General features: G+C 38.0%; 1 protein-coding gene and 1 pseudogene across 2 annotated transcripts in view; both read left to right on the top strand.

The window, feature by feature from the left end:
- The window catches only part of NVL (nuclear VCP like), a 92197-nt gene that overhangs the window by 41974 nt on the left and 29582 nt on the right, over positions 1–20641 (top strand). For both annotated transcript variants that reach the window (XM_065938402.1, XM_065938403.1), the window contains exons 18-19: positions 3181–3280; positions 18696–18802. In XM_065938402.1, the coding sequence (XP_065794474.1) occupies positions 3181–3280; positions 18696–18802 (207 nt within the window). The remainder of the gene's footprint in view (positions 1–3180; positions 3281–18695; positions 18803–20641) is intronic.
- Positions 12296–12762, top strand: LOC136168323 (serine/arginine-rich splicing factor 3 pseudogene; annotated as a pseudogene).

Genomic DNA, 20641 nt, shown 5'->3' with positions numbered 1-20641 from the left:
TAATCTGATGATTCTTTTCAGGGTTCCTGAAATGGTAGAAAATGTAATTTAAGACATCATGTGCTCCAAGCAGGAGCACATGTTTAAGATTCAGCACCATTTCTATCTGGGGAAGATATGAATTGATCTGCATTAAATAACACTTGCATTACTACTGTGAATCATTCTTCTTAGAAATTTCAGTACAATGAGTGCCTGGAAATAGTTCTCAGGAATACTGTTATAAAAGAGTTGGAAGAGTAGTGAAGCATAATATAAAAAAATACATAACCTTTTGAAGAGAATAGCAAAAACTGTGTCATAAGTATGTTTATTACAAGATGATTAAGGAAGTGATTGTATTTCTCTTGTGATTTATCTTCAAATAGTTATTCTGTGTGTGTTCTTAGATTGTGAAACATTCATTAGGTGCTTCATTTTGCTTAAAATTCCCAAAAGCATTCAAAAGTTGCAGAAACAAAACTCTACTAGGATAAGTGTGCTTGATATCATAGCAGTTTTGTTTCCTCACCTAATAGTCAGCAGTATTGCAGAAAACCTTTTATTACAGTCATCTCTGATAGTGATGTGAGTGGCCAGGGCAGAGATCCTTCCAGGGTTCTTTTGCCAGCTGTCACACTCCAAAGCCTAATGTGGATCCCAGGGCAAAACCCTACACATTATATCCAGCTGGTGGAGGCATGCCATGCTCTGAATTTTACTTTTTACTCCTTCTCTTTCGTTATGAGTTAAATCCCTTGTTCATTGACAGCCTATTCGTTGATTTGTGTCTCTGTTATCAACTGGTAATTTAAATTAGGAGGAGTTAACTGAAGTATATATCCAGTCAACTCTCTGCCCTCAAAGAAGTCTGCATCCGTATGAACTACATTTCTAACTTCTAGGTTCTCTCTCTTATGTCTCACTGGTACCTCAGATTTTTGTATTCAGAATGTGTTTCTTTAACATTTTCACCTGAATGGGATTCTTAAAATATTTTAAAATTAAATGTATCCTTTTTTTTATCATGGAAGTTACTCATGAATACATATTGTGAAAAATTCAAATGAAGTATAAAGAGAGTCAAATCTTTCTTCCTATTTTCCTACCTGTTATTCTTGGAGGTTACTTCTGCTGACAGCTGAGTGTTTTGCATTTGTAGTCTGGAACTTTTTCTATAATGTCAAAAACATATATGATTTCAACTTCTTTTTTAATATAAATGTGGTCATTCTATCTTGACACTTTCCCCATCTTCTTAATAACGTATTTTTAGCTATTACATAACTATTCCACAGTCTGGATAGAGAAGATGGAACTCAGTCTTCCTCTGTTTAAGACATTTACACTGTTTCCGGTTGTTCCTCTTACAGATACATCTGTATTGACTCTTATCACATACTTTTGTGCCTGTGTGGGAACATGTGAGAGTTCTGGAAGTAGAATTTCTGGGTAGAAGATGTATATGTATATTTTGAAAGTTAATACTAAATCTCTTTTCACAAAAACTGCGAGTTAGATACATCTACCAACAACAGTGTGTATAATAACTATTTCCTATATCTTTGTCAATAATGGATAATACCTACCTTTTTATTTTTCTCAGTTTTATTGTCAGTACAGCGTGTTAAATTTTAGTATTCATGTCTCCGCCCCTTTTGCTATTAACCCTGTTTGTTTTTCTCTGCTTGCTTTGGCAACACATACAACATGTCTTCCCCTTTATTTGTCGTTAATTTATAAGAGCTGTTTGTATGTGGTGGAGATTAGTCTATTGACTAGTTATGTGTATTGGTACTATTTTCCCCAGTTTTATCACTTATCTTTTTTTATTATAAAAAATTTTACATTTTAATATAGTAAAATCAATTCTGAGGTTTTTACTTTGCTTAAGTAGAACAGTGTTGTGTTTTTTTTCTTTTTTTTTTTTTTTTCTTGAGTCTGGATTATGATTCTGTTAATGTCCTAATTGTTAATGCTGTGTCTCCAAGGAGTGATAATAAGGGACACCAAAATTTTTTTCTGGAGAAATCAGTGTGTTAAACTCATCACTGCCTCTGGACACAAAATTTATGTTGAAAAAAGGCAATCAATGACAAAAAGAAGCACAGCACTATTTTTCTCATCTCTTCCATTGTGAACTTTAAGGCTCTGTGTGTTTAATGGGTTAATAACCCTCTCTTCACCAATTTCTTGCACCTTTCTCTTGGATGTTGCCCTGGACTTTGTATTACATGCTTCACAGACAAGAAAGAAGGCCTCAGTGTCCCAGCTGATAGCTCTGGATGTCCAGTGTCTAAGGGAGTCTGATCTGGCTGATCTGGCAGCCCAGTGGTTAAAACTTCACCTACCAATACAAGGGTTACATGCTTGATCCTTGGTCAGGGATCTAAGATCCCACATGCCTTGCAGCCAAGAAACCAAAACCTAAAACAGAAACAATATTGTAATAAATTCAATAAAGACTTTAAAGTTGGTCCATATCAAAAAAATCTTTAAATACCTTAAAAAAAGAGCTGAGTCTAGATTTGCCCAAAGGGAAGTTCACTGAAACTGTTAGATCTTTTTTTAAATTTTATTTTATTGACGTATAATTGATTTACAGTGTTGTATTAATTTGTATTAAAGCTAATTGATGGTATTAATTATATTAATATTGATGTTTAATACATCAATATGTTGTTTATATTACTATTTAATGCAATTAGTATATTTAATATTATATTACATTATATACAATATAATTATATATAATATTAATTGTATTAAAGCAAATTGATTCAGTTATAGACATGTACATTTCTTTTCATATTCTTTTCCATTATGGTTTATCACAGGATTTTGAATTCTCAGCTATTGGTTCTTCAACTGACTCAGAGGCGTAAGACTTTGGGACCAGCTGAGCCTGAGACTGAATTTCATTTCTGTCCTTATCTAGCTTTGAGACCTTGGACAAGTAGCCTCTCTAAGCCTCGGTTTCCTCATCTGAATTGTGGAGAGTAGCACGATTGCGGGGGAAGCACACTGACAAGAACATGATGCACAGTCATTAGATACAGCGACTTCTTCGGAAATGACATTTGTTATATCTTTTGACAGAAGCTTTCATTCAAGTTAGCAATTATAATATTTTGTATGAAAAAAAATAGCAATGTGTTCTTCTTATTAGGAGCTGATGGAGCTATATTTATTTGTTTTTAGACAGGGGCAAGTGTCCGAGTGGTGAATCAGCTGCTTACAGAGATGGATGGTCTGGAAACACGTCAGCAAGTTTTTATTATGGCAGCCACTAACAGACCAGGTGAGAAAGAAGACTATAAAACAGCTAAGTCTAAAACCTTCCAGCATTTATAAGCAGTATAATTTACATACATCCTAGTAAAGAAAGGTAAGTTTGGGAAATCCCTTTTTGGTTCATAAGTTGGAATAAAACTTTAGAAAGTGTTTAAGTCAGCTATAATTTTTTAAAAATGGGTGTATGTGTGTGTGTGTATAGTGTTTTTGCCTGGACTCTGTAAAAAAAGTTGTCTTGTTGGCAGAGAACACTTGTAACATACACTTTGACCGCGAAGTATTATCAGGATTTATATCCTGTGGTTCCTCTCAAGCTTGTAGGACACAGGAACCAGGCTCTTTTTCACTGTATCTAAAGGTTGAAGGTGGGTGTTTAAGGTTTTATCCTAGAAGCTTATCCATATACCTGCACTTAACTCATTTTTTAAATTGTTAAAAAGCTTAAGTAATCTGGGAAGGGCTTAGAAAAAGGCTCAAAACTTCAGAAATATTGAAGGTCGTTTATACTTTGGGTCCTAAATTGTTTTCATGTTGTTTAATACTTCGCCATCCATATAAGCCACCCTGTCATAGCTGCCCTGCATTGATGTTTCTAACTGTGTCTGCCAGCAGTGACATGGGACTTTAATTGCTTAAATGGATTTTTCAGTTTTCAAGCTGATACAATTTTCATTTCTCATAAATTAGTACAGATACTAAAATCTTTATGAATTGTATACTATTTCATTTGAAAATGAAAAATCAAAAGGTGTTATGGTTTAACACCTTTGAATTAGACTCTTATCTTTGAATTAGAAATATTTTCTTTGAGTTCGGTAGAACTGGATGTGAATCCTGGTTGTAACACTTCACGTCTTACCAACTCTTCTCTTTCAACCCTAACTAGTCTGTACCAACTGAGTAGGTTATAATTCAGTTCTGACACTAACCACTTAGTGCCAGAACCTGCAAGTTAAGGGTGAGTCATCTTGACTACTGCCCTACTTCATATGCCAGCTACGCGTGGTGTCTCCAGGACACCTGCACTTCGGACCAACTTGCTGCCTAGACTTGGGGATACCCATAACTGCCCTCACGTTCAATAATTTGCTAGGCGGACTAACAAGATGAAGAAAAGCACTATACCTACAGTTCTAGTTTATTATAAAGTGTACAGTTGGGGCTAGATCTCAGAGGTGGTATGGTTTCCAGACCCCTTCTCCACGGAGTCAGGACACATCACCCTCCTGGCCCATCAATGTGTTCATTGACCAGGAATCTCCCTCAGGTTTGTTGTCCAGAGTTTTTATTGATTGACTCATCAGCCATGTGGTTGAACTCAGTCTCCAGCCGTGCCCTACCTCCCCAGATGTCTGGCTACAAGTTCCAACCTTCTAATCAGATGATTAGTCATTCTGATAACCAGCCCCATCCTGAAGTTATATTGGGGCCAACCTTGAGTCATCTGTTTCACATAACAAAGACACTGCTGTTGCACAGAAAGCTCTAGCCAAGAGCCAGAGGTAACGACCACTATGCTTATTCTTTGCTGTACCACATTAATCCTGGGCATATATTACTTCATCTTGCTAACCAGTACTTATTCATCTATAAAATGAAGATGATAATACCTAATAGGCAGTATTGTCACAAAGCTTAAGTGATGTTGGTAATGTATGTATTGTAGTGTGTGGCAAGTAGCTGTTAAGTAATTATTATGATTGTCATAGGCACTTTAGGTATTGGCAGTAGGAACAGTCATTGGGTCATAAACTCAGAGTCATCCTAGAAGAAACCTTGAAGGTCTCAAATTTGGATAGCGTCACATCCTACCTTTCCCAAGCAGCTGCAGATCTTTTCTAGCAGATTTCAAAAAGACAGTGTTTGGTTTGCCATAATAACCTATTCTGTCTTTAACTGCACTCAACATTTTTCATTCATGTTTATTGTAAACATCTTATCTTTTAGTTTAATCTCTGTAGATTAGAAAATAGTGGATCCTTCAGCGTTACTTAAGTTTTACTGAAATCCTTTCCTTCAAAAGGCTTCAGGTACACTGTCTTTCCTCATGTTTTTTCCGCCTCCTCTGATCTCTTTATTCATCTTTGAACTCCTTCTCCAGATTCTCCTTAGTTGTAAAACCGGACAGGTGAATGTAGTCGTCTGTTGAGCTTAGCCAGTGAATGGAGGTTGAATCATCGTGTAGCCCCTGTGTTTTGTTCTTTCCAGTGTCCTTGAGTATTGTCTTCTTCTCGACTGTACCTCACTCACCCATCACTTCCTCCCCATTACATTGAGGAACCACATAAATTTAAAAACATTTTTTGGATCTCCTTGCTTTATTGATGCTTATTTGGCAGTTCTGTTCCATTGTATTCTATCCTGTGACATTCTGTTTGGTTGTTAATAACTTGTTTCCTGGTTAGCTTTAAGAAATCCCCTCTTGCCTGATGTTCTGGTCAGCTATTGGTGCGTGACAAACTGCTACAATACTTAGTGTCTTAAAATCACCATTTTTGCCTTGTTGGTCATTTTGTAGGTGAGGAATTTAAGGAGGGCTTGTCCAGGTGGTTCATCTGTGGTCCACATGCCATCAGCAGGCATGGCTGGGCCAGAGAACCCCTCCCGAGGTGACTTCTCCTCTCATGTCTGTGTCTTGGTGCTCCTTGGCATTATGCCTCCCCTTGCCCTCTGCAGTGCTCATCTTCCAAGGCCTCGCCATGTGGCTTGACTTCTGTTAGCATGGCTCTCTGAGTACTCACCCTTCTTAGATGACAGCTGGATGGCAAGAGATAAAGGCAGAAGTTGCCATTCCTCTTGAAGTTAAGGCCCAGATTAGACAAATTCTCTTTGTCAGGACAGTGACAGAAAGAGCCAGATTCAAAGGGAGAGAAGTAAGAATGTAAAAACATGTAGTTATCTTTAATCCTTATTATGCAAATTTTTCTTTCATCATATTCTTTGTATTATGGTGCAAGTTATACGTTCAGCCTTATGGTTTGGTGTTGATCAGTCATATCAGTATAGTTTTCTGTAATTTCAGAAGATTTACTTGTTCACTCATTTTTACAGAATTTTTATTATATGCCTGGTCCTACTGAGCTTTGGGAATTCAAAGGTTAACAATTCAGAAAAGTTATTTGCCTGCTTATGTTCTGATTTGGGGCTGAACAGGGAATAAGTAATAGGTGGTCCAATAAAACAGGGTAAGAGGATGCAGAATGTCTATTTTGGGCAAAGGAATGCTAACTTAGATATCATGGTCCAGGAAGGCTTCTTCAGAAGTGACATATGAGCAGGAACCCAAATAATGTGAAGAATTGAGCCATACAGTAATCTGAGAGAAGGCGTTCCAGGTAGAAAACAGTAAGTGTAAAGATCCTGAGGTGAGAACAAGATTGGAGAACTAGCACGGCCAGTGTGTCTCAAGTGAGAAGACTTAGGGGGTGCTGGGGGGAGTCAGTAATGGAGAGAAGCAAGGGGCCTTTTAGGCCACAGTATGGAATGTGGGTTTAATTATTCTGCCGTGAAGGTTTTTTGAATGGGGAATGATGTGATCTAGTTTTCTTTTTGTAAAACACGTGACTTTTTTTATTAATAACTTTGTATTTTGAAATATTTATAAACTCACAGGAAATCATAAAAAATAATGCACAGAAGTTTCATTTACCCAGTTGTTTTACATTTTACATAACTATGGTACAAAATCAAAACCAGGAAAAGACATTTGTGTAATTTTGTCTATTTCTCTGCTATTTTAGCACGTGTGGATTCATGTAATCCCATTGAAGTCAACACAAGAACTGTTCCATCACCACACAGACCTCCTTCCTGCTGTTCCTTTATGGAAAAAAACCACCTCTCTCCCACCATCTCTAACTCAGGGCAACTGCTAGTCTGTTCTCCATCTCTATAACTGTATCACTTTAAGAATTTTATATGAAAGTAATCATACAAAATGTGACCTTTAGGTTGGCTTTATTCACCTGTTCTAATGCCCTTGTTGTTCAGTTGCTAAGTCGTGCCTGACTTTGTAGCCCAGTGAACTGCAGCATACCAGGCTTCCCTGTCCTTCACCATCTCCCAGAGTTTGCTCAAACTCATGTCCATTGAGTCGGGGATGCCATCCAACCATCTCATCTTCTGTGTCCCTCTTTTCTTCCTGCCTTCAATCTTTCCCAGCATTAGGATTCTTTCCCAATGAGTCAGCTCTTCACATCAGATGGCAAAGTATGAGACTGATTGAAATTCTTGTGTGTATCAATAGGCTGTTCCTTTTCAGTACTAATATTCTGTGATGTGCAGGTAGATCCTAGTTTGTTTAACTGTTCTCTTCTTGGGGGCATTATGTTCGTTTCCAGTTTTTGAGTGCTTCATATAAAGCTGCCCTGAACACCTAAATATAGGTCCTTGTGTGGACACAATTTGTTTCTTTGAAATAGATGCCCAGGAGCATCATTGCTGGGTCATATGATAAATATATGTTCATTTTTTTAAAGAGGTTGTCAGACTCTTCTGGAGTGACTGTGATTTCTGTCAATAACGCTAAGAGAGATTCAGTTTTTTTGCATCTTTGTCATGATCTGTATCTTGTCTTTTCATCAGCTTATTTCCTTTTATACATTACTTTCTGAGGACCATGTCTAAAATCTGTTTTTCAAAACTGTGTCGCAAAGATTGTCTCCAGTGTTTCCTTTCAAAGTGTTATGGTTATGTTTCACACTTAAACCTGTGATCTGTTGTTAGGTAACTTATGTGAGGCACAAAGTTTAGGTCAAAGGTTTTTTTCCCCTGTGGTATCCAGTTGTTCCACCATCATTCGTTGAAAAGACTCCTTCCTCCACTGAGTCACTTTTACACCTTTTTCAAAAATAAGTTGGTCAGTGCTAGCAATGAACAATTGGAGTTTGAAATTGAAAATACAATACCATTTACATCAGCACCAAAAAGAAAGAACGAAAAACAGAGACTTAGGTATAAATTAATAAAATATGTACAAGAGCTGTATGAAGCAAACTGTGAAACTGATGGAAAAAAATCAAAGATCTGAATAGATATCTCTTGTGTCTGATAGGAAAACCCAGTGTTGCCAAGATGTCAGTCTTCCCAGTTTGGTCTATAGATTCAAAGCAATCCTAGCAAGTTTTTTTTAAGAACATTTGTTTCTAAAGTTGATATCAAAGGGCAAAGTTTATATTCTAAAGTTTATGTGGAAGCACAAGTATATTCTAAAGTTTATATGGAAAGGCTAAAGTTTATTTGGAACCACAAGACTCAGAAGAGCGAGCACAGTATTAAAGGAGAGAATAGGGACTTCCCTGGCGGTCCACTGGTTAAGAATTCACTCACCAGGGCAGGGGATTCAGGTTCAGTCCCTGGCCCGGGAGGATCCCACGTGTCTCTGGCCTGAAGCCTGTGAACCATGACTGCTGAAGCCCGCGTGCTGTGGAGCCCATGCTCTGAAACAGGAGAGGCCATGGCGGCTGAGAAGCCTGTGCAGCACAGTTAGAGTTGCCCCTGCTTACCACACCTGAAAGCCTGTGTTCAGCAACAAGGACCCAGCGCAGCCGAAGTATAAAAAGTAAATAAAAATTTAAATAAAGAAGAGAATAAAATTGGAGGACTGGCACTACCCAGCTTCAAGATTTATTATAAAGCTGTGATAATCAAGACAGTGTAGTACTGACAAAAGGATAAGATAAATCAATGGAACAGAACAGAAGCCAGAAATAGACCCATACAAATATAGGCGACTGATCTTTGACAAAGGAACAAAGACAGTATCCTAACAGAAAGGATAGTTTTTTCAACAAATGGTGCTGTAACAACTGTATACTCACATGCAAAAAACAAAAAAACAAAAAACTAGACGTAGATCTTACACCTTTCACAAAAATTAACTAAAAATGGTATTCTTAGCCTTGGGGATCTGTAGTTAGAATTTAAGGCATCTAGGAACCTCCATGGGGCTTCACAGGTGGTGCTAGTGTAAAGAACCCACCTGCCAGGAGACACAGGTTCAGTCCCTGGGTGGAAAGATCTCCTGGAGGAGGGCATGGCAGCCCACTCCAGTATTCTTACTTGGAGAATCCCATGGACAGAGGAGCCTGGCTAGCCACAGTCTATAGGGCCACAAAGAGTCAGACATGACTGCGTGACTTAGCACGCATGCACACACATGTAGACATGAGCCTAAATGTGAAAATTTTTTAATTTCACCAACCTCTAACTGAATTTTAGCATTTCCCTGAATTATGAACGTTGGCGACAAGACAGAGTATACCTGGAACTGTGAACTTGTAGCTATTTCTCTGTCACCTTACAGTCTTTGCAGATATCACACGATACTGTTTATACCCATACTACTCCACAATTAGTTTTATCAGACTTGCTGTTTAAGATATTAATAAGGAAGTGCATGTATTGTTATTCAAAATTTTGTTTTCCTAACAGTTTGATAGCTTTTAATACCATTGATTTCTTTGTAATCCTTTGTATTTTGCCTTATGCATTAAAGCACGTTTTCGACAGAGTGTCCATAAATTTCACTGTAGTCCCAAAGGAGTTCTTAACATAGAGGATCATCTGAGTTAGAACATCCATGGTCCAGGGAGAATTGATGTGAGCTTGGTGGGAGAATTAAGAAGTGGAGCTGACCCCACTTTGGGATATGTTTTGAAGGTAAAACCAATAGAAAGTACTGTAATTAGATGTGGATGTGAGAAAGAGAATAAACAAAGGTTACTATTAGAATTTTTTACCTAAAACCTAGGTAAAAGGTTTGCTACTTGCTGAAATGGAGAGCACTTGGAGAGAAGTAAGTAGGTTTCTATTTTATTTTATATCAGTTTGTTTTGCTGTCATACCTAAGCAATCATTGCCTATCCTAAGGTCACAGAGATTAACTCCTCTGTTTTCTTGTAAGAGGTTTATACTTTTAGTGCTCACATTTAAGTCTTTGATCAGTTTTGAGTTAATTTTTTGTCTGTTGTGAGAAAGATGTTCATCTTTTTGCAGGCTATTCATGTGTCTCAGGATCCTTTGTTACAAAGACTAATCTTTTCCCCCTAGAATTGTCTTGGCAACATTGTTGAAAATTGAAGGTCCATTGGTAACAAAGTATTTTCTGTAAGTTGAAAGTTGCTACTGTTAGCTGTTAAATTTTAGGTTTTTTTGAGTACTTAATAGAATAGCAGTTGCTTTTTGATCAACAGCTGAGGAAGAGTTTCTCCTGTTAACGCATCTGTCTCATTTGTAAGCCAATGGATTTTGTCCTTAAATCTTTAGAATTGTTGATGACTTCATTGCAAAGATAAGAATAGTTCTGTTAGAAACTGAAGAAGGTAAGAATTGTTATCTTGAGTCTTCTACTTAAAGTTCTGACACAATTAGGTAAGGAACCATTTAGGAAGCTGTAAAAATAATCCAAGTAAAAGATGATAGTTTGAATCAGGTAATACCTGAGGGTAGAAAGAATCTGAACATGTTGTATTATAGAGTTGACAGGATTTGCTAATGACTTGAACATAGATGTGGAAGAATGGAATCCAGTATGACTCCCAAATTTTAGGCCTGAAAAACTGGAAGGATCAGTTGGCCTTAACCAAGGCAAGAAGTGACGGGGAAAGATCCAAATCTCAGTCATCATTAAGATACCTATTAGTGAAACAGAATTGTTGAGTATGAACCAGCTTTTCTTTGAGAAATGATGTAATAGATAAAATTTTATAAGAGCTTTTGATGGAACATTGTTTAAATCATCTAAACCTCCCCTCCCACCCCCCCCACCCCCACCACACACACTTTATGGGATATAAAGTACTCAGGATGCTTTTTACTATAAATAAAATAAGTAAATAATTTCTTAAAATAATAAACTATAAAACACTAAATGTGATGTTTGTCAATAAGAGAGTTTTAAATTATTATTAAAGTCCTAAACTAAGAATCCTTTCTAAATACAATAGGGATTGTTTATATCAAGCTTTATTTTGAGACATGACGATCTGGCTTTAAGATCTACATTTGTGGGACTTCCCTGGTGGTCCAGAGGTTAAGACTGTGCTCCGAGTGTGTGAGGTTCAGGTTCAGTCCTTGGTCAGGGAACTAGAACCCACATGCCTCAACTAAGAGTTTACATGCCGTAACTAAGACCTGGCGCAGCCAGATAAATAAAACTAAATAAACAAAAAAATTTTTTTTAAAAGATCTGCATTTTTATATTTAAAATAAAAGATGTTTTTCACAGCATGGTGTTGGCATAGACAGACATATAGATCATTGGATTATAGAATCAAAATAATATTTCTACAAATATTGGGATAATTGATTTTTTTTAATTTTTAAATAAAGCACAAAGACACTGGTGGGAAAAGGATGACCTTTTCAGTAGTGATGGAACAGTTGGATGTTCATATGCAAGAAGAGTGAACTTTAATCCATATCTTTTATGACATGTAAAAATGAACTCACATGATCAAAGACCAATGAAAATCCAAAGCTACAAAACTGCTAGAAGAAAACAAAGGGTAAAATTTTTTCTACCTTGGATCAAGCAAAGATTTCATAGATGTGATACCAAAAGTGCAGTCTTTCGAGCAAGTGGTTTAATTGAACTGCTCTTCAAAGGATGCCACTAAGAGAATAAAAAGACCACAGACTGAGAGAAAATATTTGCAAAGTATAATATTTGATAAAGGATATTTCATGAACTCAACAACATAACTCAAAACTCAACAGTAACAAAATATATTAAAAATAGGCAAAAGATTTGTACAGACACCTCAGCATAGAAAGTATACAGGTGACAAACAGATGAAAAGGTGCTCAGTGTTATTAGTCATCAAGGAAATGCAGATTAAAGCTGCAGAGAGGTATCACTGCGAACCTTAGAATGACTGAAATGAAAGAGACTAATTATTGGGCATTTCGTGGACACCGAGTCTGCGAGAGCACATGTGGGTGCCAAGCGGGAGGGGACCAGGAAGACCCAGCTGAAGGTGTACGGATTTGAGCCTCGGCATTTCTAACCCACGATCTAGAAATGCATTGTGATTCCTGTCCATTAGACTGTAAAGTTATGTAGGTAATCTTGGAAACTATAATGGCGACTGAGTTGGAATGACCTTTAGGCTATTTTGGACCACTCCAAAGAATGTGGGTTGCTAGAAACCCTCCCAGCTTTGCTTTTGTTGAATTTGAAGATCCCCGAGATGCAGGGATAGATGGGAGAACACTATGTGGCTGCCCAGTAAGATGTCAAATGGTGAAGAAAAAATCAGAATTGTGGTCCACCTCCATCTCAAAAGGTCCTCGCCCTTGAAGTGGTTATTAAAGGAGGAGTCCTGCACCTTGCTGCCTGTCTCCAAGATGGAGAAGCTCTCCCCCAGTCAGAGCAGGTCTCTTGATAGAGGTAGAAGAGAGGGATCGCTGTCCTAGGAGGGAAATCACGAACCATCCTGGTCTTTCTCTAGGTCTGGTAGCCAGTGTAGGTCAAATGAAAGGAAATAGAAGACCAGTTTGCAGGAGGAGCAGTATACAGAAAATAACTTCTTTGACAGGAACATGTACAGAAAATTCAGGTTTTGTTTGAGACTTCATAAGCTCGATGCATTCTTAAGATGTTTTAGTTGTTCACATTTGTTTCTTGGAACAGTGACACATAAGAGTGTAATTCTTTGTGGTTTGAAATGGATCAGTTGAGGCATGTAGTATCAAGAATACTTTACAGTGTCCCCTGAAGCATAGTTTAATTTGCTTTGAATTTTAGTCTTGTGTAGACTGATGATGAACCTCTAACTCCTGTCCAGCTAAAGTGTGATGTTTATGGAAACAAAACCGGCAGAGACTGAAGACTTTTCCATAGCTGGGATATGGTATGCAGCTGTAGTTAAGCAAGCAGTCTTTAAGAGCTGCTGTGAACACACACCAGCAGGTAAAAATTAAAGCTGCACCCTTAAACTCAGTTAGAGGTTTGAGAGTTCCATTGGTGTTCGCACTGGACAAGACGTTTTCTAGTTGGTGTTGAATCCTAGAAATTTCAAGAAAGTTAGTTTGCCTTTGCTTTGGGTCAGAAGTTCTGTATGAGATTCCCTGGTGGTGGGCTTCCCTGGTGTCTCAGAGGGTGAAGCATTTGCCTGCAATACGGGAGACCTGGGTTTAATTCCTGGGTCAGGAAGATCCCCTGGAGAAGGAAATGGCAACCCGCTCCAGTACTCTTGCCTGGGGAATGCCATGGACGGAGGAACCTGGTAAGCTATAGTCCACGGGGCTGCAAAGAGTTGGACATGACTGAGCAACTAATGCTTACATGTGATTGCTGTATATGAATCAGTTCAGTTGCTCAGTCATGTCTGACTCTTTGCAAGCCCACGGACTGCAGGATTCCAGGCTTCCCTTTCCATCACCAACTTCTGGAGCTTGCTCAAACTCATGTCCATTGAGGAGGTGATGCCATCCAACCATCTCATCCTCCGCCGTCCCCTTCTCCTCCCACCTTCAGTCTTTCCCAGCATTGGGGTCTTTCCAGTGAGTCAATTCTTTGCATCAGGTGGTCAAAATATGAGAGTTTCAGCTTCAGCATTAGTCCCTCCAATGAATATTCAGTACTGATTTCCTTTAGGATTGACTGGTTTGATTTCCTAGCAGTTCAAGGGACTCTGAAGAGTCTTCTGGTCCAACACCACAGTTCAAAAACATCAATTACACAGCGCTCAACTTTCTTTATAGTTCGGCTCTCACATCCATACATGACTACTGGAAAAACCACAGCTTTGACTAGATGGACCTTTGTCAGCAAAGTAATTTCTCTGCTTTTTAATATGCTGTCTAGGTTGGTCATAGTTTTATTTCCAAGGAGTAAGTGTCTTTTGATTTCATGGCTGCAGTCACCATCTGCAGTGATTTTGGAGTAAATAAATAAAGTCTGTCACTGGTTCCATTGTTTCCCCATCTATTTGCTATGAGGTGGGACCAAATGCCATGATCTGTTTTTTGAATGTTGAGTTTCAAGCCAGCTTATTCACTCTCCTCTTTCACTTTCATCAAGAGATTCTTTAGTTCTTCTTTGCTTTCTGCCATAAGGGTGGTGGCATCTGTGTATCTGAGGTTATTGATATTTCTCCTGACAACGTTGATTCTGGTTTGTGCATCATCTAGCCTGGCATTTCTCATGATATACCCTGAATATAAAAGAAGCAGGGTGACAATATGCAGCCCTGACATACTCCTTTCCCGATTTGGAACCGGTCTATTGTTCCATGTCCAGTTCTAACTGTTGCTTCTTGACCTGCATTCAGATTTCTCAGGAGGCATACATATACCCATCTCTAAGAATTTTCCACGGTTTGTTGTGATCCACATAGTCAATGGCTTTGGCATAGTCAATAAAGCAGAAGTAGATGTTTTTCTAGAACTCTCTTGCTTTTTCAATGATCCAACCGATGTTGGCAATTTGATCTCTGGTTTCTCTGTCTTTTCTAAATCCAGCTTGAACATCTGAAAGTTCACGGTTCACATACTGTCAAAGCCTGGCTTGGAGAATTTTGACCATTACTTTGCTAGTGTGTGAGATGAGTACAATTGTGCGATAGTTTGAACATTCTTTGGCATTGCCTTTCTTTGGAATTGGAATGAAAACTGACCTTTTCCAGTCCTGTGGCCATTGCTGAGTTTTCCAAATTTGTTGGCATATTGAGTTCAGCACTTTCACAGCATCATCTTTTAGGCTTTGAAATAGCTCATTTGGAATTCCATCACTCCACTAGTTTTGTTCACAGCAATGCTTCCTAAGGCCCACTTGACTTCACATTCCAGGATGTCTTGCTCTAGGTGAGTGATCACATGATTGTGATTATCTAGATCACGATGATCTTTTTTGTGTAGTTATTCTGTGTATTCTTGCCACCTCTTCTTAATCTCTTCTGCTTCTTTTAGGTCCATACCATCTCTGTCCTTTATTGAGCCCATCTTTGCATGAAATATTCTCTTGGTATCACTTATTTTCTTTAAGAGATCTCTAGTCCTTCCCATTCTATTGTTTTCCTCCATGTCTTTGCATTGATAACTGAGGAAGGCTTTCTTATCTCTCCTTGCTATTTTTTGAAACTGTACTTTCAAATGGGTTTATCTTTCCTTTTCTCCTTTGCCTTTCACTTCTCTTCTTTTCTCAGTTATTTGTAAGGCCTCTGCAGACAACCATTTTGCCTTTTTGTGTCTCTCTTTTCTTGGGAATGGTCTTGATTACTGCCTTCTGTGCAGTGTCATGAACCTCCATCCATATTTCTTCAGGCACTGTGTCTATCAGATCTAATCCCTTGAATCTGTTTGTCACGTCCACTGTATTATCATAAGGGATTTGATTTAAGTCATACCTGAATGGTCTAGTGGTTTTCCATACTTTCTACAATTTAAGTCTGAATTTGGCAATAAGGAGTTCATGATCTGAGCCACCATCAGCCTCTGGTCTTGTTTTTGCTGCCTGTATAGAGCTTTTCCATCTTTGGGTGCAAAGAGTACAATCAGTATGATTACAGTATTGACCATCTGGTGATGTCCATGTGTAGAGTCTTCTCTTGAGTTGTTGGAAGAGGGTGTTTGCTATGACCAATGCATTCTCTTGGCAAAACCGTTAGCCTTTGCCGTGCTTAATTCTATACTCCAAGGCCAAATTTGCCTGTTACTCCAGGTATCTCATGACTTTCTACTTTTGCATTCCAGTCCCCTATAATGAAAAGGACATCTTTTTTGGGTGTTAGTTCTAGAAGATCTTGTAGGTCTTCATGGAACCTACAGCTTCTTCAGTGTTAGTGGTTGGGGCGTAGACTTGGATTACTGTGATATTGAATGGTTTGCCTTGGAAATGAACAGAGATCATTCTGTCATTTTTGAGATTTCACCCAAGTACTGCATTTTGGACTCTTATTGACTCTGATGGCTGCTGCATTTCTTCTAAGGGATTCTTGCCCACAGTCGTAGATACAATGGTCATCTGAGTTAAATTCGCACATTCCCATCCATTTTAGTTCCCTGATTCCTAAAATGTCAATGTGCACTCTTTCTATCTCCTGTTTAAATCAATTTCTCTTGACTCATGGACCTAACCTAACATTCCAGGCTCCTATGCAGTGTTGTTCTTTACAGCATCAGACTTTACTTCCATCACCAGTCACATCACAGTTGGGTGTTGTTTTTGCTTTGGCTCCATCTCTTCATTCTTTCTGGTGTTATTTCTCCATTCTTCTTGAGTAGCATATTGGGCACCTACTGATCTGGGGAGTTCATCTTTCAGTGTCATGTCTTTTTGCCTTTTCATACTGTTCATGAGGTTCTAGAGGCAAGAATACTGGAGTGGTTTGCCATTGCCTCCTCCAGTGGACCACATTTTGTCAGAATTTTCCACCATGACGCATCTGTCCTGGGTGGCCCTACATGGCATGGTTCATAGTTTCACTGAATTAAGACAACTTGGTTCATAGTTTCACTGAGTTATGTATATGAATACATAGCTCTTTATAACATTCTTTATTTGGAAATTTGAGACTATTCAAGATAACTGTGACCTCCAGTGTAAGGATATATTGTAGAGCTGAACTTTGAGATACGGTGCAAGAATTTTTTCCATACTGTCATTTGTAATATATTTTGTGAGAATTCTATTTTTTTTTTTTTTTTTTTTTTGAGAATTCTTGGGATTAAAGTTTTGGTTACAAATTGTTCTTTTAACCTGAAAGCCTGTTTTTTCCTTAAAGAACTAAAGTAATCTAAGCTTGGTATCAAGTCTTGGTATAACATTTGTATTGGAAGCCATACTTACATATTTTCTTGTTAAGTGTTTTTAAAAATAAAATGTTGATATAATTGTGTTGATCCTACTATTACCATAGTTCTTGTCCCATAGAAGGCAGTTGGTTACACAAATCTTATTTTGTAAAGAAACACAATTGAGGGTATTGCATTGAAGGAAGACTTTGGTTGTCTTACCTAAGTGATGGTACACTTTTAGAAGTAGAAACCATTTCAAAGTTCATTATATTCAGTGACCAACATTTTAAAATGCAGTTACAAGATACATTATAATTTGAAGTTTCCCTAAAAAAGAGAAAAACTTTTATCATTAGTACTAAAACTTCCCACAAATCTTTAAAATTTGCTTCCATTTTATGTAATTTGAGATATTACATGGGAATTCTACATTGATCCATCATGATGTAAAATGCACTATATGACTCAAAGGTAACTACGGAATTGAATATGGAAGCACACATAACCTTCTTCTTAGAAATGTAGAGGAGTTGTAATTTCAAGTTTTTATACAATTAGATTAAATCATAATACAACGACAACAAAAGATTAACTGTACTAAGAATTGACAAGGATACAGAGTATATGAATGTATTACTGTTGGCAATGTAAGATGGTACAGCTTGTTTGGAAAGCAGTTTGTTGATTTTTAAACATTACATGTACACCTGCAGTGTGTAATTGCCATGCTGCTTTGCATAGGTATTTACTGAAGAGAAAAGCACATACAAAGACTTGTAAGTAGTCCAAAACTGGAAATGAACCAAATGTTTGTCAACAGAAGAATTAAAAAACAAATGTGATATAGCCACACAATGGAATGCTGCTCAGCAATAAAAAAGTTATATACTGATACATATGACAACTTAGGTGAATCTCGAAATAATTATGTTGAGTAAAAGAAAGCAGATAGTATATGCTGTATGATTCCACTTACATAAAATTCAAGAAAATGCAAACTAATCCATAGTGACAAAACAGATCAGTGGCTGCCTAGGGTGAGGGGATTTAGGGAAGGACGAGAGAGAGAGAGGTTAAAAAGGAATCATCAGTAAAGTGCACTCCATTTTTAAAGTGCACTCGTTTCCTAAGACCAGAATGTTTGCGAATCTTTGCCCTGTAGAGTCAGGTGACCCTTAGGCTTGTCAGACACGTGGTGGTGAAAGTGTTAGGCTTCATTCTGCAGGGTGGAGCAGGATTTCAGAGAATTGAATATGTATTTTAGGAAGATAACCCTGGCAGCATTGTAAGGGGTCCCAGGGAGGGGGAATTTAGAAAAGAACCAGTTAAGGGCACATTACATTTGACCTTGACTGAGGTTCGAGGTAATAGGAAGCAGACTTGATAAAATTGATAGAATGTGTCACCAGTGAGAGGGAAGGGAGAAACCTGCCTGGTATTTGGGGGACAGGTGGGGGTCATCATGTGAGACGTGGATTCCTGAAGGAAAACAGGTTTGGGGCAGGAAGGAGGTGGATAGACTTCACTTTCTTAAGATCGAAGAGAATCTTTTAATTCTAAAAGTAGTCTAATTTATCAGTTTTTTCTCTTAAAAAATGTACTCTTCCTGTCTCTCATGTTAATTATATTTTGTAAAAGATTTTATTTTATTTGTTTAAGACTTTTCCTCCCTTTGTCTCTAGATATCATTGACCCTGCAATCCTGCGCCCAGGCCGCCTGGACAAAACACTCTTCGTGGGTTTACCACCCCCAGCAGATCGTCTCGCCATCTTAAAAACTATCACAAAAGTGAGTAAAGGAAATGGTATATTTTTGTTTATGTTTCTGACAGTTTAAATAAAGATAGGTTTAAATATTTGTCCAACCTGTATCTCCCAAAGGAGAAAGTGAACTATTATTTATAATTTTTTAAGTTAATTTTTATTGGAGTGTAGTTGCTTTACAGTGTTGTTTCTGCTCTACAGCAAAGTGAATCAGCTATATGTATACATCTGTCCTCTCTTTTGGGGATTTCCTTCCCGTTTCGGTCAACACAGAGCACTAGAGTTCCCTGTGCTCTATGATAGGTTCTCCTTAGTTGCCTATTTTATACGGAGTACCAGCAGTGTATACACATATGTCAATCCCAGTCTCCCGTTTCCTCCCACCACCTTTCTTTCCTCCTTAGCACCCATACACTTGTTCTCTACTACTTTTGCTTTGCAAATAAGATCACCTTTACCATTTTTCTAGATTCCATTTATTTGCATTAATATACGATATCTGTTTTTCTTATTCTGACTTCACTCTGTATGGCAGTTTTTAGGTTCATCCATTTCTCTACAGGTGACCCAGTTTCATTCCTTTTTATGGCTGAGGAATAGCCCATAGTATAAATGTCCACATCTTTATCCATTTCTCTGTTGATGGATATTTAGGTCATTTACATGTCCTGGCTTTTGTAAATAGTGCTGCAATGAATATGGGGTGCTTGTGTCTTTTTGAATTATGGTTTTCTCCAGATATATGCCCAGTAATAAGGTTGCTGGGTCATTTGGTAGCTTTATTTTTAGCTTTTTATAAAACCTCATACTGTTCTGCATAGTGGCTATATCAGTTTACATTCCCACCAGGGGTGCACGAGGGTCACATTTCTTCACACCCTCTCCAGTGTTGATTGTTTGTAGACTTTGATGATGGCCATTCTGACTGGTGTGAGGTGATACCTCATAGTTTTGATTTTCATTTCTCTTGTAAAAGTCGCAAGATTACACAGAACTATATTTAAAAAATCTTAATGACCCAGATAACCACAATGGTGTGGTCACTCACCTAGAGCCAGACATCCTGAAATGTAAAGTCAGGTGGGCCTGAGGAAGCATTACTATGAACAAAGTTAGTGGAGGTAACGGAATTCCAGCTGAGCTATTTCAGATCCTAAAAGACGACGCTGTTAAAATGCTACACTCAATATGTCTGCAGTTTTGGAAAACTCAGCAGTGGCCACAGGACTGGAAAAGGTCAGTTTTCATTCCAGTCCCAAAGAAGGGTGATGCCAAAGAATGTTCAAACTACACACAATTGCTCTTGTTTCACAAGCTTATAAGGTTATGCTCAAAATCCTTCAAGCTAAGCTTCAGCAGTATGTGAACTGAAAACTTCCAGATGTACGAGCTGGTTTTAGAAAAGGCTAAGGAACCAGAGATCAAATTGCCAACATCCATTAGATCATAAAGAAAGCAAGGGAATTCCAGAAAAACATCTACTCTGCTTCATTGACTGTGCTAAAGCCTTTGACTGTGTGGATCACAACAAACTGTAGAAAATTCTTAAAAGAGATGGGAATACCAGACCACCTTACCTGTCTCCTGAGAAACCTGAATGTGCATCAAGAAGCACCACTTAGAACCGGGTGTGGAACAACAGACTGGTTCAGAATTGAGAAAGGAGTACTACAAGGCTGTGTATTGTCACCCGGCTTATTTAACTTATATGTAGAGTACATCATGCGAAATGCTGGACTGGATGAAGCACAAGCTGAAAATAAGATTACTGAATGAAATAGCAGCAACCTCAGAAATGAAGATGATATCACTCTAATGGCAGAAAATGAAGAGGAACTAAAGAGTTTCTTGATGAAGGTGAAAG

This window comes from Muntiacus reevesi, chromosome 5 (assembly GCF_963930625.1).
Source record: "Muntiacus reevesi chromosome 5, mMunRee1.1, whole genome shotgun sequence".
NCBI classification, from domain to species: domain Eukaryota; kingdom Metazoa; phylum Chordata; class Mammalia; order Artiodactyla; family Cervidae; genus Muntiacus; species Muntiacus reevesi.
Note: the sequence above shows the minus strand (reverse complement) of the source record. Positions and strands in the feature narration are given on the sequence as shown.